The 22885-nt window shown below is 38.4% G+C and overlaps 1 protein-coding gene across 2 annotated transcripts; it reads left to right on the top strand.

Moving 5' to 3' along the window:
• The first annotated feature begins 1019 nt into the window (after nucleotides 1-1019).
• LOC106174850 (uncharacterized) lies at nucleotides 1020-22301 on the top strand. Of its 2 annotated transcripts, XM_086995812.1 has the most exons (7): nucleotides 1020-3451; nucleotides 6131-6629; nucleotides 6841-8555; nucleotides 16386-16497; nucleotides 19086-19184; nucleotides 19767-19858; nucleotides 20492-22301. In XM_086995812.1, exons 3-7 carry the CDS (start codon nucleotides 6948-6950, stop codon nucleotides 21455-21457), a joined length of 2877 nt encoding a protein of 958 aa, XP_086851938.1. In that variant the 5' UTR covers nucleotides 1020-3451; nucleotides 6131-6629; nucleotides 6841-6947; the 3' UTR covers nucleotides 21458-22301. The 2 variants fall into 2 exon arrangements, with proteins under 2 accessions (XP_086851938.1, XP_013412014.2); XM_013556560.2 differs by having other exon boundaries at nucleotides 1020-1826; nucleotides 6131-8555.
• Nucleotides 22302-22885: the final 584 nt, after the last annotated feature.

The raw sequence follows: 22885 nt of genomic DNA, 5'->3' as shown, positions 1-22885 counted from the left end.
AAAGTTAAAATTCTCCGATAAAGGATTATCAATGTTTGTTTTTAAGTGACAAGGGGCAAGTTATTTCCGGGTACGCGATATCTGTTAAATGACATGTACATTATGCGTTACCGGTGATCAGCAAATTAAATCACCAGAGATGATAACAGCCCAAGTCGAAGTGCAATCATGGCTTTTGATTGAGGAATATTGCCGCCAGATTCAGAATCCGGGATCCAGAATTCGTAATATCCGGTGTGCCTACGCTCGTGTCAGTTGTACTTTTGGATAATATTTATTTTCTAGACTCAAAAACTGCACTGGTATTATAAGCATTATGTATATTTACTTGTATACCTGCCAAGTTATCTGTTCGTTATTTAAATCGATCATTAAAAGTTAAAATATTTTTTAGCATAAAACTGGCTAAGAAAAATTTTTGTGTATATAACGACGACTGGAATGATTGCAACATTTTCAAAGGGACAATTTCACTGCATTGTATTTATATTTTTCCCTGCTCAGTGTGGACTTACATGAACGAGTACTGATAAGAGGGGAAATTAAAAGAGGGGAAACCACAGGCAAGTTGTCGCTTTTCAATACTCATTATGGAAAGATCATACAGGTGTTTTGATATAGGCACCTGTATAAGTACTTCACATATTACACCAACAGGCAAATAAAGTGAAATTACACAAAGACATAAAGGTATGTACATGTAATTAGATGACCAGTTTAAGTACATCACAAATTGGACTTGCATGTTATGAAGAAGTGAGCACCCGTATCCATTGTGAAATAAACAAGAGGGCCTGTAGGTAGATGTCCCAAGGTGACTCTTCAAACGGTAATATCCCAGTAGTATTGTCTGTTTCTAATTAGCGCTGGATACTCACTGTATTAGAGATTATAGTGTATTATATACAGGGTCTTGTAGGTAGGCCTATTACCTTGTGGCAAACTTGTTTTGCGTTCAAGGACTGGTACGGAGTAGGGGGGGGGGAGGGGGCGGGGGAGGGGTAGAGGTTCAAGGCCACAGGTATATCCAGAATGCTGTCTGGGTTTAATTTGACATAGTCCATTAAATGTCTTACGTCTGAATTATTGAATAGCTTTATTACGCAAAAATACGTTTTCGTATACAGATGCATGGAAAATACACGGGCCTCAAATGACATTATGTGTGTGTGTGCTCGCGCGCGCGCGAGAGAGAGAGAGAGAGAGATAGAGAGAGAGTGAGTGAGTAAATTAAAGGCATTAGTTAATTACTCTCACTTACAGATTGAGGCATAAAATGTCAAGGTCACAATTTTCTTGCACTCATTGTATTGGGAAAAGTTATTTCTAGGAACTGCAGAGCATATACATATAGGCTCTGAGCCGGAGGGGTGGCATCTTTAATTTAGTATTCTCTATGAAAAAGTCCAATTAATTAACCACTCATTGACGTAGATCACAAGATTTCTAAATAAAAATCTCTTTGGAGACAAGTGGCCTTTTAAGTAATTATCATTTATATCAAGATATGTGTGTTCAACAAACCAACCCTTCTCAGATCTCTGGCGGTCTTTTCAAACACTCTAACCTTCAAGGCATATTATCTATTAACGAAATGGGTTAATTTGTGGATTACCACGGTCATGTTCCAGCGGAAATAAGCTAAAATGTAGATTGACAACGTCAGTGATAAGATGGAAATTAGATAAAAGAGAGCGGATGTTCCAGAATACGTTGCGCAAGCAGCAAATCGTTGGTACAGCGGAACAGACTGTGCTCTGCTTTGTTCAGCGTTGTGGCTAGAGGTTTCCAGATAAACACAATAGAGCGGAAAGTGATACGCTAAGGTAAGATTGAGCAGACATTAAGTACTGCTGTAAGTCCGTGATGCACATGTAGATATGATATTATAAAGAATGACAGTGAAAGACTTGGTTCAGACGAGACGGGAATTTGTTTATAACAAAAAATGGTGCAAATGTCCTCTTATATCGGATTAATGTAACGCACATTTCATTTCAGAATTGTAATTTTGGACAACAAATTTTGCACATATGGAAGTTTCAAATTATTTTATTTATTATTTTGACCCAAAACTAGTTAAGTTGCCGACTTTTCATGTACTAAGAAGAAATGTGCAGTGCATTGAATTATAGGAAATATGTAGGAAATATTAAGATTCAAAGTTCGCTGCGTTTTGTCCATGGTTTTAAAAGAATGTGTTGAATGCAGCGTACAATTGCATTCATTAGAATTTTAAAAGTTCAAATCATTGCAAAGATGCACCATGTAACAATGATATGTGACTTTATTATTATTATTGTTGTTGTTGTTGTTGTTATTCTTGTTGTTAATGACAGTAATCTTGGCCCCATATGAATTTTATTAAATGTACTGTCTCTGACGTGGTTTTTTCGTTGATGACCGCGTGCTGAGTAATGATTAAATACCTAGCATATCCGTATTAAACATTTTAATCAAAACATGGACTTAACATGTGGAAGCTGTAGTCTAATTATAATACCCATCTATTCAGGTAATATTTAAAGCAATAAATCCACAGGGAACTTGTCAGCACATATCGACACCGAGTTCAATCGCCATATTGAAACATGTGTGTTCAACAAACTGACAATAACAAAAATGAATTTTAATTTAAAAATGGTTAATTTAAAAACAGTCAACAGAAAACTTGATGAAATGCTGGCTGTTAGACCGAGTACTGCGTGGGTTATTTAATTGAAATAGGAAGACGGTGTAGGATTGATTAATTACGTTATCACTTAACTTACCACTGTTTGCTGGACGCTCGTTGTGAACCTAGGGACGTACATGTAGCACTGACCTTTAATCAAAGTGTGTATAGATTTCTTAAAGCTGGGAAAGGAGGACAGTGTGCATAATGTTGCACAGGGTACGCTAGCCGTGACAGCATTTTTTTGAAATCCAAACTGACTGATCAGCAGGTATCATCCACTTCAAAGACTAGTGCAAGGGCAAGGACACGGGAAAAAGGTCTCCGACGTGTGCAGACTACTGAAAGTGATAAGTGCTTAGTGCAAATTTCACTTAGTACCTCTCGAGCTACTCGGCATAAAGTTGTTTTCCGAATTGCTAGTTTGACAGATAATTGAAAAATCGGGTTAAACGTGCTTTACATACAAAAGAAAACAGAAGTGTGTACCAGAAATATTGTACGTGTAAAACCACATGAGGGAGCATTAATTAGTTTTGCGCTTGGCTTTCCTTGGAAAGCGATCATATAAGAACGGAGACCAGAGGAAAGAAGCAACAGAATCATTTTTGTCTTACAATCGGAAGAACAACCAGTAAGAGTTGTCAAGTCTTGGAGACATGGCTGCCAAAGTTTCGTAAACTTACTGAAATTGCGAAAGAACCAATGACCGATACAAGTGCAGAAGCAAACCACAGCTTTACGAGAAGACGCCATCATTGTTATGGACCTTGAAAGGTTTGTGCTACGTATCATATATACACATTAGAATGAACTGATCCCGATTCTTGGGATGTTCCAGGTCTGTAGCCAGCAATCTCTAAAGAGGGGAGGGGGTTCTTTTTCTGAAAAAGTGGACCTTTTCCAGTGAAACCTCCGTATACCTAGATCAAATTTTACACAGAGTGGACCTTTTCCAGGCAAAACAGGGTGGTTATTTCGAAACCTCACAACCCCCTTGGCTATGGCCCTGTGCTCAGTTCAGCAGAACAGTAGTTGAGATCAAAGGTGTGACGTCCTGCCTGAGTTCCAATTGAAATAGACCTACCAACAGTTTGCACAAAGGCGTTCTTCTTTGGGCGCATCCTACGAAAGCTATTGGCCCACTTTGATCGATGCGGGGACTCTCGCTGAATGCAATCAGATTAAGGGAACACATTGTGTGCTAAGTATTGTTAAAAAATCTTATATTTCCGTCTTCAGGGAATTAGTTGCCTGTTTTTCAAAATCTTTGCTAGATAACAACTTTCCGTTAAGAATGTTTTTTCAATAAAAACACTTGATTTTAGATACACGTCTTAATAATATTGTAACGGCATTTTAACGACAAACATTCTCTAAAGATCCTTCCCTTTATGATTTCTTGGAAATGAGATCTCCAACGCAGATAGCTAGATACTACGCGAGCGAATTAGTGCTAGTAAAAATTATATGGAAGCCAGCCAACTGGAGAAACATTATCAGAAGCTATAAACCAAAGGCTCGTTTACATTAAACACTAACCGACCTTCCTAGGTGCGACACTTTTCCGTGGGTTGTCTAATGATACCCTGTCCCCACGGGCAGCAGCTAAGATAGTTAAAAGCCCAAAGAAAAGAGCTGAACCGATCAACCCTCAATGCTAAGGCACCTGAACCTCACAGAAAGCAGAAGAGCTGAGGTAGAGCTATTGCATATATATTTGAAAATAATCGCATATGTCAATAACATAAAATGATACAGTAAAAGGACTACGTGGTTTTAATATTTATTTTTAGCATTTGTTCCGCCCATGTGCACTGCTAAAGAATAGCAAATATCGGCATATTGCATGCATTTTTATGTATAATCTACTTTAAAAGAATTATATATCAACTCGCGAATAAAATACCCTATGAACGACTTGGACTGGTTGTTTATCACTTCAAGACCTACAACAGAAATTCGTTTCACTAACTCTAATCAACATCTTTTGTGAAAGTGACTTCAAGTAAAGATATCTGTTGGAACAAATGGACCGCGTGACAAGAGACCAATAAAACTACAGAAAACCTTAAGAATATATTCGCAATGAATTAGAGCTTTTGACAATAATGGCGCTACTAGACCATGACTGTAATGACATATCCTACAGAACGTGCGTAAGCAAGCAAGGACAAAAAGCTATTATATTGCCCATAACACCAGTTCGGCTGATTTGTAGACAAACTGAAAGCGAACGAGTTCTACTTTTCTACTGCAGGCCGTCAGTTATTATCACCTCAAGCTGATACAAGTCCACTTAGCTCGGCTATTATCTGGAAAGACGCAAAAATGCCAGTCAATAATGTCTTCACAATACAGTAAGCCAGGGCCCCGTATCTCGAAAGCATCGCGTATTGCGAATCGCTCTATCAAATAGAGGCTACAATGTATTATATGGGACGAGTATGGGCGAGTTATGGAATCGAGACGCTTGCGCACGTGCGCAACATAGCGAACCTTTCGAGATACGGAGCCCTGGTTTCCAAACCAGAGCTGTCAATGTGGTATGACTTTGCCTTTGTTTGGAAATAAGCCAAGAAGATCGGAACCTAAGTAAGATACTCCAATGAAAAAAATGGAGAAACAGAGAGCGTAACAAATGTTGACTCGTCGGTTTTAGTCATTTTCCGGTCAAATGTTTATTTCTATGAATTAACAACTCAATATAAGACAGACGTTTACAAAGGTAGGATAAAAATAAAAAAGTGGTACAAGAGGTTACTTTATAGAGGAAACAATCGTATAAAACGTTTTAAACATTTTTCGCTGCTTATCACAGACACGGGGAAGTACTGAAAGTCTGGAGGAGTTGCACTCAAACTCCAAGAAATCTGAAGGTCTCCCAATTCTCTGCCTGTCTGAACAATCCCTGTCTGTCTAATCCCGTTATTCTACGTACAAATGTGATTTCTCATAATGTATTGTATATTGACTAAAACCTTGACAGTTCACAGCACCTGCACCTATCAAAACTTTTGCCTGGTACTTTGGCATTTAAAGCGGCCATGACCTGTCGGACCGGCAGTTACCCTGTGTCTGTTTTCTTATGTGACATTGTCCAACTAATATCAGATCACGACGGAAGGATGTGCCTGCTTTGGAAATGATTGGAAACAGCGCAGGCTATGCAAATGCACCTCTTAATGCAAGGCATGCATGGACGTTTAATAAAATTACAACTGGTTTCTCAGAAGATGTACATGTATGTGTACTAATGTCATTTAGATGAAATGTTTAAATTATTTCCTTTCTGTTGTTTACATGGTATCGGGTGGCGAAAACGACACGATTGTAATATATCAATCTTGACAGAGAAAAGAAACTCCCGGGGTTATTACATTTCATTAGGGTGAAAATGCGATTTTATTTATTGATATTCCAAATACGATTAAATTGTGATATGTTCTATTTCAGTAAACTGCTATGATAAGCTGCTTGTCAGTCCTCTGCAACTGTCAGGGGCCACCAGTGCTCTCCAGAAGCCGCATGCCGACAAGCTGATTGGGTTTTAACACGCCGGCTTCACCCTAGGTGACAGAATTAATAAAGGGTTTATCTTCTGGGCAGTCGCAACTGTGTTTTCTCTCTACGGGGAGCTTTGTCCAATTACCGTACTGTAAACCAAGTGAATTTGAATAGCAAACCAGTCCCTGTCACGCTGTAACAGCTTCTAGACGTGTCCGTAGGATTTGAAAGGCAAAACCACGTGTACAGCAACTTTTACATAAAAAGTTAAACCTTCACTCAGATACTCGGCTGCCAAGCATAGCTGGGTGATGAATTGATAAAAGACGTGTGTGTACGAATACTAACGCAGCTCGTCGAAGTCAACCGTTACTATCAATCGATATCAATATCACTAGTAGATGGGAATAGGCAAGACTGTGTTGACGGCAAACACCAATTTGTAGAGGTAATTATTTCCAAATTTTACTTTTCATCAATCAGTTTATTGACAAATGGATTAGGACTACCTCTCTACTCGATAGAAACAGGAATTGTCCCGAATGAGGTAGGCATCAATTGTCGTCAGTGCTAGAGAAAGGCAGTTTGGCATTATACCATAAACACTCATGCATTTTCATCTAAGCCAATACGTCAATAAGTTCTTCTTAAATCTTCAGCAAGTCGATATCAACTAATATGTGCCCCTTTACGGCGCTGTGCGTGTCACAGTCACAGAACAATTTGCACCATCACCAGTCAGAGTTCATAGTTTTGTTGCTCATACATGGGTCGTTTTACTATTGACGTTGACGAGGGTATTGAACTACTGATGCCCAGCCCCCAGTCCAGAAGGGCCAGTCGAGCCAGCAGGAGTACAGTGTTCCCCATAGACGCTCTAGAGACCGATGGGCACTGTAACTTTAACCTGACGACAAACTCCGGTAAGAGATGGGTATGCGTCAAGGTTCTCTCCCTTTGTCTGTTGTCAACCATCGGGTTAATCACCATCGTGTTCTTGGACTTTAACAGAAACCAAACAATGGCTGACAAGTCGCACCACGTCGCTAGGGCGCTGAACGCTTGTGATATTTTTTTGACGTTTGAGCGCAACGTCCACAGAGCCTTAAACGTTCACGCTTGTGACGTTTTGATAGGTGACAGAAAGAATACTTCGTCGACGTACTGCACAAATATCTCGGACCCGTCCAATGTCAAGATAGATGAAGTCAGCGATGGTTTGATTTCTAAGATTTTGTCGGAACGATTCTCTCAAAATGTGGTGAAATACTTAAATTACCTCATACAGCTAATCACTACCAATCCCATGGACAATAGCAAGAAGAACAGCCCTGATATTGGTAACAATAACACCAACAGCCAAGGTACCTCTTTACAGGACATTTACAGTATATACAAGAATCTGACCAGTTACCTCAATCGCCTGTCTCCGTGTCTGGGATACGGTACCTTTAGGGACTCCTCCGGGGACGGGATTTGTAGCGCTGTCATTCACCCAACGTGCTCAGCTTACAGACACATCTTACTAACAGAGCAATACCTACAAAGGCAGCTTGTATTGGGAATGTTGATATTGCACGGTGACGTTGGCACGACTAAAATTCAAGAGATGTACCCAGAGTTTGTATCCATGGGGTATCTGATCAGGGAAAACTTGAGAGAGTTCTTTGCTCTTTTGCCAAGTACAAAACCATATTCAATAAACATGCTCAAGAGCAACCCGTGTTTGACAGCCATTGAAAAACAGACCGGAAATTGTTTCGGTGTTTCGATGACCGATGATTATTCCAATACTTCTGACCACGAGAAGAATGCCCGCGCTCTTCAGTGGTTAACGAATATGACCGACCTGATGACGGAGGTGGTCACCACGAGTCGGGATGTCCATCGAGTATTAATGGACACCATTGAGGCAGAGACGGATGCCCTACATCGGTCCATCGCCATCAAAATCATCGTGGCGTTCGTAACGATGAGCCTGTTTCCAATAGTTGTCTACCTCGTCAACCGCATGAGCCAGTGGATCTTCAACTACTCTCGCATGCTGCACGAAAAAACGATCGAACTAAACAAAGAAAAGAAAATGACAGACAACCTCTTGTATCAAATGCTCCCCAAAACCGTGGCAAACCAACTGAAACAAACGAAGCAAGTCGAGGCGGAACTGTTCGATTCTGTGACCATTTATTTTTCTGACATTGTGGGTTTCACGGAAATGTCGGCCATCTCGACACCAATGCAGGTGGTGGACATGTTGAACAGTTTGTACTCCACGTTCGACGCCCGTATTGACACCTACGACGTGTACAAGGTTGAGACCATTGGTGATGCCTACATGGTGGCAAGTGGGGTCCCTGACAGAAACGGAAACAAGGTAGGTACTCCCTCCTCTATATTTTTCATAATATTATTCCATTGTCATATCTTATATTTATATATATGTGCGTGTTATCATATACGTGTGTGTGTGTGTGTGTGTGTGTGTATGTGTGTGTGTGTTATTTAAAACACATCCAGGCCACGGTTTACAATATCTGTGTACACCTTTTTGCGAATCTTATTGATATTGTGTATATAGATGGGATAGTTCATTAACAAAAACATGAGAGAAAGGTCAACTGGATTTTCAATGTTTGACTTGATTATAATTTGGCACATCGACTTTATTTGAATCGCTTAAGAAACTACAGTAGAGATCGTTTATACATGAATGTGCTACAGGAAATCTACTACAGTCGCTTCAAATTTAACTACCCACCAAACACAAAACTTTTTATAACGTTACCATAACGTTTTTTTTAGTTATATAAACGTTATGGTAACGTTATATAATATCGTTAATGACGTTCTGTGTTGGCCAGCTATAAAAATAAATCAGATCACGTGGTTTTGCATCATTTGACTTGACTATGCATTATGACACTAACACCGCGTAAACTGAAATCTCGTGATCATTCTTGGAGACTAATAATGGTGAAAATAGTAAACAACACAGACGACATTCAGTAAATTACTTTGGTACACAAATCGACTTTTTTATTATACAGGGAATTTTACTGCTTACTGAACTCGATCTTCGAAAGAAAAAAAAATTGGGTTAAGTAATTCTCCAAAGCACGAGTAGGAAAACGTACACCACCTGCATCTGTCATATAAGTGAAAAGATCAGCGAGCGATCAATCCCTGTATCCGGGTTTTTGCCCTTTTTCATTTGTTCAAAGGAAATTAATTTCTACTATTGCGATACCGAAAACCGTTTCATCATCATCTAAGCGTTCACTTTGTTGACAAAGACAAGAAAACCAACTTATATTTTTAAAACTTCCGGACAATTCCTGCCTTAAGGAACACAGGAAGTCGAAGACACGAACTCATGTGCGGTTCACAGTGTGAATATGTAGTTGTTTTGATTCTCTCATAAAGTCAGACAAAAAAAATATAGACCCTTGGTTCTCCACTCAGTCTGCCGTCTTCCCGTCCATTTTCCACCAACAAATAAGAGAATGAAATAATAAAACAAGGTAACATATGTTTTGTATTTTGTCGATAATAGCCAGGAAAAGATTGCCTGTATGTATTTTCTATGCTACATGTACCAGCATTAATATCATATATAAGGAAGGATGTCCTTCTACTTACGTAGGCTTAAGTCGACACCATGCATTGCCAACAGGTTTCGTAAAAACCTTCATTATAACGACTTCCCTGTGCCAAAATTACCCTTCACAAGACATAATGCTGCTAAATCAATTATTTCTCATTTCGAAGTAATTTTGCTTTGATATCGCAGCGTAGCGAATAATTGAATCTAGAAGGCGTTTAGGTGTTTGTACAATGTATATCGCTTAATATCCTGTTTTATATACTTATCTCATAAAGAGTGATTAACAGTGACCTTTTTATGACAATGCAGGCGAACCATATTCGGGGAAACGCTCCAAAGAATCTACATTTCCTGAGTTTTTTTTTTTTTCTTTTTTTTTTTAGATATTTTTACTCTGTGTTATATTTGCAGTGAATGGTGTCGTTATGTCATCTCATTAAACGATTTCCGTTGTTTTTTTTTTAATTCGAATTTAGCATGTTTAAGGAAAACAATCCTGGTGAATTTCTTCAAATTCTAAAAAATCCTCCGACTATAAATATCACAAGCGACTATATTAGAATGGGTAAATACACGGCACAGAATATTCGAATTCATCACATACAAACCCATAATGAAGAGAGCAAAATTCAATGAATTTAAACTGCCCACCAAAGTTTAGAATACGTATACAAGTACACGACAGAATATTCGACATCAACACAGACACAAACCCATAGTGAACGGACTTTCAGATAAAAGGTATGATGGAAAATTAATAAGAGAATCGCTGGCCTTGAGGTACCACGGCTTATTACAATGCCAAATAAATTCCGTACATATGACATTACGTTTCAAATAACATATACGCTGCTAATAACAAATTTGTACAGGAAAGACCATTGTGCCAGCAAACGCGGAACTTATTAATCCGCCTGCTAATAAATTGACATTTCCCATCGCGTAACTCATGTTATTGAAAAAAAAAAAACAGATGGGGAACTCTTTATTTCTATACAAAAAAGAACACATTTTGCCTTTTTCTACTGTTAGAACGAATACGATTTCCAGCAAAAGACAACATTTGCCAATTTACCATTGTATCAAAAAAATCCATTCTTGAATGTCTGGATCCTGTAATGGCTTTTTGGGGGGGGGGGGGGGGGAGAGAGGGTGCTTTATTGTAACGATGTTTTGTACATTGTGTGTTACCTGGCTTTAAGATTTAATAAATACATAGATTAATGGTCCACCAAGTGTGTAGTGAATACAATTGAACAACAAATTTTCAATTATAATGAAATCAGACGGCATGTTAACAGCGATCAATTTTAAGTTATTGCTTAATAATCAAATTACAGAGGCTCGTATCCAGACCGCTTACGTTTTTAGGAACATGAGAGACAGATCTGGTTTCCACTAGATTGGAAATTTACCCAACCGGTCACAACTAGTTATTGCAGCCACGTTTCAATTTTGGTTTTATCAAGAAGAAAGTATGTTGATTTGCAACCCGAGTGGGCTATTCAGAGAGAGTTGATTTGTTACGTAAACTAGATGATCGATACAGGCTTTAGCTATAAGAACTAGAAAAACCTCGTTACAAAGTAAGCACGTGCACAGCAAGGAAGTGCCCCCCCCCCCACTTTGCTGTTTTCTGCCACTTAATAAGAGTCGAATTTTTAAACATGTATCGTTCTGTCTGACATAACAGATGACAGATAGTGTAATGCCGAAAACTCAAGAGTTTACAAAAAAGGGAAAATCGTCTCCCAACAGAAGAAGTGATTTTCAGTGTGGGAAATTGCTACTAGATAAGTTATTTGCAGGCAGAGCATTAAAAGAGTCTGGTAAATGTTCCTAGAAAAAAACAATCCAGAAAATATTCATCCACAGCAGCCAACTCCTACTATAGTAATAGTTTCGGCAATGACACATGTAAGAGCGCGCGTTCAGAACAGTGGACTAACGTATCTGCGGGTCAAATATGGCCGACCAACTTGAATACTTGTTGCGTAACACCCGCGATGAATCTGTTCAGTCTCTAAGCGGGAATTAAGCGGCAAGCTTTGAAGCGGGTCGCCATATTTGATCCGCGGATCTGTTAGTCCGCTGTTCTGAATACGCTCTCACTGGTTCAGAGTAGATAGACGGGCAAAAATGACATGTGTTTGCCTTTTCTGAACACACATGCATATGGCCTAATTAGGATTATTGCTTTAAATAACATCGATGAAGTATTTAAAACGATAGCAGCCGCTTTTGTGCATCGTTATAAGTTCATCATCAGTGCTTCACATCTGTACATAATTGATTGATGCATATTTATACTTGCAAACACCGGTAACTTCAACTGGATATTGTCAACTTGTGCCAGAAAATTTATCGAATTAATAGAATTGTAATCAGAAACAAGTGATCGATTAGTTAAGTAACAAAGTGCGCTGTAAGGTATGAATAATTGGATGAATTTGACGTCACTGCAAAAGGACATAAAAAGAATGAGTGGATGGATGGGTGAATAGATGGATTAAAGAACGAATGAATAAAGGGCCGAAAGAATGAAGGAAGGAAGGAAGGAAGGAAGGAAGGAAAAAACAGGATTGATGGACGGGTGTAACAAATGTTTGGTTTGGCTGGATAAATGAGTGGTACATGTACCTCATATGCTACACGTATGGAAAAGACGGAAATTGTTTTCAAGATAAAATAAAAAATAGTGATGTTTTGTAGCAATCGGCATTGAAAAGTATTGAAATCCATTTCTCTGCTTGACAGCAAACCTTTTTTCTTTGAATTTTATCTCTGTAGTGCAAGTGAACCAAACCGAAAAATCTAATTTATGACTAAAGTCTAGACGAGCCACTGAAGAAGATCACTATTTCTTATCTAATCAGTTCATACTGCTAAGTCTCATTTGTCCCTGGAAGCAATATCTGCGACAATTGACTTGGCTGTAATCCCAATATAGTGCGCTTAGATAAGAAATGAAGACTGATCTTAATACAAGGAATAAATACGTTACCGAGTCATTTCCTCTCGCCTTATTGATGTAGTCTGGGGAAATGACATAACGCGTAATACGAAGTGTCTGATAAATACAAAGACTGACATCATTTGTATGCTTAACAACAGATGTGTAATTGAGAGTTGTGTCAGATAGAATTTACCACGGGCTTAAGATCATTTTCTGCTCTTTCCTTTTTTCTTTTCGTCGATCACATTCTCCTTGCTTTCTTTCTGAAGATGTTGATGGGGTCACTAGAAGGTGACCTTTGCACGAGAGTGCCAATTTCGCGCGGTATTTGTTTCAATCAATCTGTAATACCCATTGACGATTTATCGGACATGCCCCATTACAATGGAGGAGAAAAGAAAATTGAAGGATCTGTTCGCCTTAGTAAATCAAAGATGTTTCAATGAAAATGACATAAACTCTTATGAATGTGCCCAGCATGTCACGAAAAGATCAATATAGCTGTCGGTCTTGGCGTTATACTGTCCAAATTGGTCAAGATTTTCTTTTGAATTTTTTTTTTCATAATTTGTACATATATTATAGCGGAGATCTGAAAGGCAGCACCATTAGAGGAGTCTGCTATATACGTCTAAATATCAAATTGCATTAGAATCCATTTTTGGCTATTATTTTCCGAAAAGAAAGACGAGTATCAAGAAGACAAACAGCCATTCTATAACCCTCTCTCTCTCTCTCTCTCGACTATAGTATCAGGGAAATACACGATATTAATGCTGCCGTAATGAAGATCTAAATGACACCTCAATCGCCCCTTGCGAGTTATTAACTACGGTCCGCTGCGACAAGAGAACAACATTACATTTAATTTGACCATGCCTGATGTGCGTCAATACTGTAATTTTGATTTACAGATACCTGCATAAGGATTCCAGTATTTTTAGTATAGAGGTGGCAATAGCGGATGAGAAAAAAAAAAACAATTAAGAGAAACTGAAGAACATTGGGGTGTTGAAATTTGAGACGGAACTGTGCATGTACGTGGGATTCAAAATACAGAGGTGCCAAAGATCTGTCTATCCGTTCCGTACTATAACAGCTATGGCACTTCATTTAATTTTATATTGTTGCAACACATGGACAGAGAGTAATTTTCCAAAGTTACTACTGGAGTGAGCATATCACAATTCCAAATGAACTTGTAGGCGGACACATATCAGCCTATGGCGATATAAAAGAACCCTGAAGACTTATTGAACACCCAATTAGTGGCAGGGAAATTGCGCCTTGTGGTAAAATTGTGGTCTCCAACGCCTTTTCAGTTAAAAAATCGTTTTCTTTTTTGCCATATGGTAAGTGACTCTTTTTTCTATGAATAAGGAGTTTTGTAATGCATTCGGATTATTTTAGTTGTATCGTAGAGTGATCTGAAATTCTAGAAACGGACGGAGACTTGGCGTGGAAATTATCGCAATGATTTTCACTCGGACCGAACGAAATCTAAAGGTAAAATAATCCACATGACACCTTTGAATTGAACAATATATAAAGACACAATGGGACATAATAACCATGACGGTATTGGCGATCATTGTCACTCTTAATGGTGATAATGGGTCTTTTTGGTATGTCACCTAAATACAATTACGTGTTAATTGAACAAGAAACAACGCTTTTATTGAAGTTACACATGAAGCGAACACAGATTCCCTGTAACGCATGTAAATTACTACTACCAGTTTATTTGATCCACATGCCAGAGAATAAACCGAATTAATCACTAGTTAAGCCAAAAAAGTTTTAAAACAGCACCTTTTTCAAATATCTGGTCGAAAATCTGATCTAATTATCCGTCTCTCCAGTGGTTAAAGTCTGCCATGTGATGTATTAATGAATGATAAAAAAGCGCTTGCGAAAACAACCCGGGGTTATAGTAGCACAGAACTAAAGCAGAAATATCTGTTATAAATCCTTTTTAGAGAATAATAAGGCCATACCCCTTGGCATTTCTTAAGGTTATGTTATTTGAAACTAAATGGTGGCATTTGATCGGGTTTAGTGGCAAGAATTTAATGTGAACTCGCATCAAATGCAACTTTAAACTAATACCTCAAAGTCGGCAATTTTAGCCGTCTAAGCTAGGCCACGGTCTACCAGCCTAAGGGATAGGATAAGATAGGAAGCTAAGCCTCTAGGTTTAGACTTTGTTTGAAACTTGCATGTATACGCTAAAAACACACTGCAGCAAAGTGCTAGAACGCGGGATGATGGATTGACTTGCCGTTGCGTGGAACGAAACGTTAAATACCAAGAAGACCCTGGTAATTTACCAAGAAGAGTTCCAAACGCTCAAGACACCAATTTACGCCCTCAGTGGCCCTTCATCCTGTTTAGTATTACTTCCGTGAAATTCAATTCACATATTAATGCGACTCTATTTGCTAATCAGCGTCCCATTTGAGTCGAACATTTTTCAAAAAGTACACTCCTTAACCAAGCATGTTGACTGCTTCTAGGAAGTCTGCCAAGTGTGTTATGCTACATTGTATAAATGTTCATTGGAGCTATTAAATAGTGATCGAGTGTGTGGTATTCGTGTATATTTAATGATGTGGTACGCGCTTTTATTAACCCATTTACAGCTTTTTTTTTTGGCGAGCTCGAAGATGGTAATGTTTCACGTTGTTCGTGGACACATGCACTTACTAATACACAAACATTCGACTCGCCTTTGTTTAGCAAAAGGTCCTAATTACTTTGAATTTCTGATCCGATAATTCTTGTCTTGTTTTTGATTAAGACAGGAAGCGTTTTGTATCCCAAGGCAGCTCTCATCCGTCACTAAGCACATTAGGCTCATCAAACAGACACAACATTACGTGTATTTGAGGAAAATGCACGTTGTTTTAAACAATGGGAACACGGGTGGTTTAATTTCTTAAGAACCTGGAACAAACACGATAAAGCCAACTCAGGAATTTAGAAATAGTCAAATCCATGCAAGCTCCGTCAATATTTACCAATTATACCCAAGTTTTTAGTTGAATGAGTGATCGAATCGATCATAAGATGAATAGATCAATTACCAAAATTAATACAAACAACAAGATCAAGACAAGCCCTCTGGGGTAGCTATACATCATCCTGAATGCCTTATCATCATGTGCATCTTATACTCTATATCTAAACCATGGTAAAGTATATTATTTCATATATGTATCCGTTTATTAAGTACAGATCAATACATTGTACTGCTTCTACTTATAGGTGGATTTTTATTACTTCCAAGCGAGTAAGTGGCCGTTTACGATAGTCAAAAATATGTGTCATGTTTACCGGAATATTGCTTCAAGGACAAACTGTATTGAAAAGTAACTGCAGACACAACAGGCATCACACGTTGTTTCAACGTTGATTTTTGGTCGCGACGTCGACTACAAAAAAGTTCACTACTGTATGTTTCAATATATGTTCCCGTACATGTATATACTGTAGTGTACTTGTATATACCGGTATTTTAAGTATGCGTGAGCCAATTAAGATTGTACATAGTCAAATAATATACTTAGATTATATACTCAAGTTAATGAGTCAAGTTAATATTTATACGTCTACGTAAATATCCTATTATTCTTGGGTTTTAGCATGCGGAGGAGATAGCCACAATGGCCATAGATTTGGTAGCCGCCGTAAAGCAAGTGAGCATACCGCACGCTCCGAGCGAACAGCTGAAACTTCGTATAGGCATACACACCGGTTAGTATTTCTCAATCATACATCAGCCCCTTTCCCAATTCTAATTACACCATGTGAGTTCTTACTAAATAATATAGGCAAACTGTCCTCACAATATTATCTGTAATATTTTTAAACACTACACCATACAGAATTGCTTCCGATTTATCCCATTCGATGATTGGGTGGTCAGGGTTACGGACAATTTTAGCCAATGTGTTTTGAATTCTACACTTTTTGTCACGGTTTACATTATATAGGCCTATATACTAACCCCCAGAAATAATATTTAGAATATGCTGTTATAAGATATATTACTAGTAAATGACAAAATTAAGATGCTGTTCAGAATAAGTTAGGTCGCGCCAGCTAGGTAACTCCCCGAGGACTCTCGCTGAATGCAAACAGTTTAACATACCTACTCTTCTTTTCAACACACGCTTAATAACCAGTTTCTCTTAATTTTATTCGAAAAGGCATGTGAGTCTGATTACATTCAGCGAGAGTCCACGTGGACTTAGTGCGTACATCTAGTAGTTAGTGCGACCTTTCTCATTCTGAACGGTCCCCAGGACACTTTTAAGAATGTTTATGTTTATTTCAACGAAATCCTCATACCCCACTGTTGTTCAGAAGAATAGATTCTTATCTACCCTGAGTTTTTTTAAGCCGAAAGTACATGGATGTACTTTCCAGTTGGTGAGGATCAATAAAACATATTGGCATCCGGACGTTACTTGATATATTGGCTTGTTTTTTCAAGAAACGCTGTAGTTACCCTGAGTGGGGAGCTCTGGGTATCTCAGCTGCTGATTCCATCATTTTTTATGAGATTATTTTTCTACGAGCCCCTTCCGTTACTGATCAAATAGCTGTTTGGTACGACCCCTGACGAAAGGACTACATGGGGCGGTTTTTACATTGTACATGTTGCAGTGTTTATTCAGGTCAATTCACGTTGTTTCTAGTCGTTTTCTGGAGAAAGAACGACTTTTCGTTTTAAAGGGTCAGATCTAAAAAATCTCGCTCTGTCACAGACTGAGAATCGCAGCTTAGTTACAAAGTAATCATTTGATTAATTTCCTTGAGTATAATGATACTACTGTATTTCTGTTAAGGATGTTGTCTATGAAATCAATTTCGATGGATCATAGAAATAGCACGGTTCTCGTAGATACACGTGTTACGCATTAACGTTATTGCAAACGCTTTGATAAACGTAAATTAAGTCCAGGCAGTTAATGTTTCTCCTCAGTCCACTTGGTTATTAGCTTCTGAAGCATGAGCCAGATGCTGTTAAAAGTACAGTATTTCATTAACTCAAAGACTGATTCACGAGCTCATGTTCTGTAAAACGCCGTAAACCAACACAAAAACAACGTTTTGCCATAATTTCAAGTTCTGACTGATAGGTGAATGTTAAGCAAAGCGGCTATATGACCAAAATTGGACTAACGTTAAGAAACAAATGGGTCTACTTGGCTAAAACTCTTTTGAAAAACGAAGCCCGTGATCGCTATTGCATATATTTTGATCCTGTTAATGAGAGAGAGAGAGAGAGAGAGAGAGAGAGAGAGAGAGAGAGATGTTATCTTTGCTTGTCAGAAATCTCATATTTAAGCTTTGAACACCATAAGCTGCTTTCGACAGTGTGCGTAGTTCTATATGTGACAGGAAACAAAGAATTCCTTTGAATCATACTTTCTAAGGACACTTCTCTTCTTTGAAATAAATTTGAGGTTACCGTTAAAAACGATTCCAGCTAAGCACTGCTATCATGAAGTTTACCATGTACATGTTCTACCCGGCTTTGTATTCAGACCATCAAATACAATTAGGACTTGGGTCTGGGCGTCTGGATGACTCATTTTAAGTTTTCCTTGAACTACGGAAGTTGTATCGACAATTAAATCAAACAAGTTTCCGATATTCCACGAAAATGTTGCCTCGGATTATAACCCGTATTTCATCTGATTTTACTAAACGCATCTTCTCAATTAAACTTTGTTAAAATCAATCAATTCGTTACGTTAATTGAAATACTCTCTCTGTCTTTCTCTCTCTCTCTCTCTCTGTGTGTGTGTGTGTGTGTGTGTGTGTGTGTGTGTGTGTTTAGAACTAAAAGCCGTCATGAATCATGAAAGTCTAATTTAAAGTAATGATTAAATGTCACATTGATAGTGTCACTACCTTCTCATTTCTCAAAATACTTTTTCTATTTACGTATAGATGGCAGCATATATGGCATTATATGGGAATAATATTAATCATCTTAGTATTATTTTAAGAATTAATCATTTTAGTGTCCGGCCCTTGCAGGACCCTGGGGATGGATTTTCATTTAAAAAATAAAAAGTAATGGTTAATACCGTTTTGGAGGATTTATATAATATACGGACTGTACGTTCTCGGACACATTCTATTGAAACGACGCTTTTTCACCGTGGACCTGCAGCTTCTGAAACTGTGGGTGACGCTCTTTCAGTCGCACCGAAATCTCCTTCTGGTCATAGCGGAACAAACAATACTGGCAGTGCGTGTGGCTTTGTACAAATTGTACGTATCAGCACTATATTAGCATTTTCATTTTTTAATTTTTCTTGTTACAGGCCCTTGTGTAGCTGGTGTAGTCGGGAGTAAAATGCCTCGCTACTGCCTTTTCGGTGACACAGTGAATACGGCATCCAGAATGGAATCACATGGGCTCCGTAAGTACAGTACATTTATCTTTAGCATAGCCAGGGTCATTTTCTACTCCTTCCTTCTCTTCCTCCTCTCCGCACATTTAATTCTATAAAGATGTTATATATACTGATTATATAAAGATATTATTTTCTAAGCGAATCATTACATTTCCTGTGAGAGGGTGCAAGGCGAAAATATAATACAACACGTTTTTTTTAATCAGAGAAGAACTATTATCTGTCCCTGTGTCTACAGGCACCTTTCAGCCAGTGTGACGAAACTGAGGGTCCGTGTAACAGAAAGTCCACCTCCATTTAATTATACAGGTTAAGGTTAGCCTGACCTAGGTGGGTCAAAATCTTGGGCGAGGCTTACCTATGCAAATACTGGGAAATGGGAACCGGACTATCATGGGGGCAGGGGTGATTCTTTGTGACGTCACATCGCCATTTGTCTCCTCTCTGCTGTATCTATATACAAGTTTGGCGCCCCCCCCCCCTCTCCTTTCTTGTTAAGATTCACGAATAAGTTTAAATGATCTGTATCAATTCGTTTGCTAAAGTTGAAACTTCAGTATTCTTTACCCTTTCCCTTCCTCCGTGTAGCTATGAAGATTCATGCCAGCGCACAGACAGTGGAGACACTGGAACTCACCGGACGCTATGACATCGAAAGACGCGGGGAGATAGAGATTAAGGTAGACTTGTGTAAACGAGCACCCCCTCGAGGTGTGCCAAGTAAAGTGGACGTTAAAGGGATAATAACTCTTCGTATGAAATCTGTATTTCAAAATAAAAACATTGTGAGTGACTCATAAAAATATAATATATTCTGTTTTCCCACAAAAACGGCTGTTATAGCTATTATTCTGATATCTGAGCTTGTCTTTAGACCATGTGACCTCCATTGATGGCTATACTCTGTTAAAATCTCTTAAGAGATTTTAACAAGAAACCAAACTTTTTAGAAAAAAACCAGGGACTAACTTTGCATGTAAAAATGGATTCATTAACCATTGGTAAGTATGGGAAAATTGTTGTTTACTCCAGGAAAATTAATTTTTTGGCCGAAACGAAGAGTTATTATCACTTTAAGATTATGCACCGGAGAGAGAAATCAGAAAAGCAAACATTTTACACGAGTTGCCTTAATTGGTATTGTTTTTACAATAATATGTTAAGGCACAAGTCAAGCCCGGTTGATCTTTATAATAATAATAATAATAATAATTATTATTATTATTATTATTATTAAATAATGGTATATTATAATACGGTACTTGATGGCTAGTAAAAGCATCCATCAATTTCTGTGTATGTTTTTGCTTTAGGGAAAAGGTAAAATGGTTACTTTCTGGTTGAACGGGCGCAAGGATATGGCAGAAGCTAATAACAGTATGGTGTGTAAATGGGCACCGAAGAAACGACGTACTACCTCAAGTTTAAAAACCCGCAGTGAGCACTCCACAGTATCTGTGGCGTCATCGGCGGTGTCTCTTTCGGCCTATTCGGTCGATCTTCCCGGGAGTCCCGGCCTTGCACGAAGTCATCTGGGTAGAGGTAGCGTCAAAGGTGGCAGCCTAAAGTCACCCATCAAACGCTCTGCATTTCACATGAAAAACTGGAGTTTTAGAAGCTCACGAAACGGGGTCACCGAGCAAGACACGCAAATGCTGGTGGTTCCAGATGTTGACTCTAATGACGTGGTAGAAGACGATTCCCCAGCCAAAAACCCTGTTCAACAGATGCCACAAGAAAACGTTAGGAGCAAGACTAAAATAATGTTAGTTTCTCCAGAGGCTGGTCGACCGGGATCGTCTGTTTCTGCGCCATCCTCACCGAGTAAGCACGAGAAGAATTGCAGAAATATGATACGAGCAACTCATGGTACCGGTAACATTGTTTTTCCCGGAGAGCTGACGAAAGGCGAAAAGGGTGGTATATTTAACGAGAATCACAGCGTCAACTCCCATTTAATGGTTCCTTCTTATGGAATCACCCCTTTTAATGGAGCTTTAAATACGCTTGACGTTAAACTGCTAGATCAGCTGCGCAGGCGCAGTAGCAGCACGCCATTGATCTGTAACCATGCTTACTCACACGATCACGTGGTTCAGAATGGTGGCAACTTCACAAACCTGAATAATTCCAAGAACCGCAATTTTCAGGAATTTCAGTCGTTCTCATCGAACGTTGGAGTAGACCGAAATCTAAAATCCTTGTCAAAGAGTCTAGAGTCTCTACGGGAGAAGAAATTACACTTGTTGAACTCTGTACAATCAGATGAAAAAGTTTAGTGGCTTTGTGCCTCGGTGGGAAAACGTTTCATATATCCAATGACAGATGAAATAAATGGAAATGAAGCGATGAGTGTTAAAACTAAACAGAATGGCATCTGATTGTAGTTTTTACTTAAAAAACAATTTATAAACAAACGTGATTCACTCAGAGGATTCAAATTATCGAGTATGAAGCAATAATTACGAACATTTAATAAAGATACTTTAAGACTGTAAAATTGTTGTAGGTAGTAAGTCTCGTGTTCACATTGGAAGTTGGATCAAACAAACTGAAGGCAAAGGTTGAGAATGTTTGATATGCTTCTCTATGTCACTGAAGAGAATGTATTCGGGTTAGTCAAAAAGTCACATAGACATTGCAGGCTTTGGAAGAAAATCAAAAATAAATGAGCAAATTTGATGAATTTGAAATGTAAAATGTATAACTAAAGCTAGATCTTTGAATCATATGTTTAAGTTTGATTTTCGGTCAATGGAGATGGCAAAAAAAGGATGTGACGGGAATAGGGCCAGTACTTCTTGGAATGGATAACTGGTGTCTCGTATGATCAGTACAGTTTTTAAAAAAGTTAGTCTGTTTCATCAGTTTCGTAGATGATAGAGATCTATAGAGGTTTTGATCTCCATTGGTACAGTTTATGGGTAGCCAGAAATGTCGGGAGCAGTATATGGGGCGAATGTCATCTGGAAAACTGTTTTTCGCAAACTGCCAGTGTCACCCGCCTCTGTATGTTAGAGGTTAAATGCAGGCATAAAGGCCCCATTCCCCGCCATGTTTGTGTATGAATTAAACACTTCAACGTTCAGAATAAATTGATATTACTTTCACTTTGATATAGCATATTAGCACTTGTGGTTCTATCGGTACTGAAAACGGAAATGCACGCCCAACAATGTTACCGTCATACAAAGATACTTTTATCAATCATTGTGTTTCTTCAGACATTTCTATTCACTGTGATTTTCCACGCACATCTGTCGCAATCCCACTAAATGGAGAGAGCTATTTATTAAATTAAGGTCTAAGCCGAAGTGTTGTTGCTCAAATGAATGCCAATATTGGGCTTGTTTAAAGTAAGTATACTTATTCTTGGTGTTTAAACTCCAACGTTCATCAAAATAATATTTTATATTTACGTAAGACATACCAAATGTTGTTTTAATATTATTATCAACTTGCTGGATTTCAATGCCTGCTCGACGTATCCAATACGTGCATGGAGTGATGATGCTTGGTACAGTAGGTACAGGCGAACAAGAGGATAAAAGGGCTTTTTTTCCAGTTTCCATTTTTTCACCATGAAATTATAATGTAGTAGTGTACTCATATGCACATAACCTTTAAACACCGTTTTTTTTTTCAAGCCAAATGGCTGCCTCCTCTTTCTTTAATAAATCAACATTTGTTTCAAACATAAATCGTAA

Source organism: Lingula anatina, chromosome 9 (assembly GCF_051362555.1).
Source record: "Lingula anatina isolate TDL-2025a chromosome 9, LinAna3.0, whole genome shotgun sequence".
Taxonomy (NCBI): Eukaryota; Metazoa; Brachiopoda; class Lingulata; order Lingulida; family Lingulidae; genus Lingula; species Lingula anatina.
Note: the sequence above shows the minus strand (reverse complement) of the source record. Positions and strands in the feature narration are given on the sequence as shown.

What these genes read in the sequence shown, in the direction of transcription:
- LOC106174850 (XM_013556560.2), top strand. Translation starts at nt 6,948, where the DNA reads ATGGGTCGTTTTACTATTGACGTTGACGAGGGTATTGAACTACTGATG. An exon ending in CTGACAGAAACGGAAACAAG is followed by an intron (nt 8,556 to 16,385) that starts GTAGGTACTCCC and finishes CTTGGGTTTTAG; the next exon opens with CATGCGGAGGAGATAGCCAC. An exon ending in GCGGGGAGATAGAGATTAAG is followed by an intron (nt 19,859 to 20,491) that starts GTAGACTTGTGT and finishes TTTTTGCTTTAG; the next exon opens with GGAAAAGGTAAAATGGTTAC.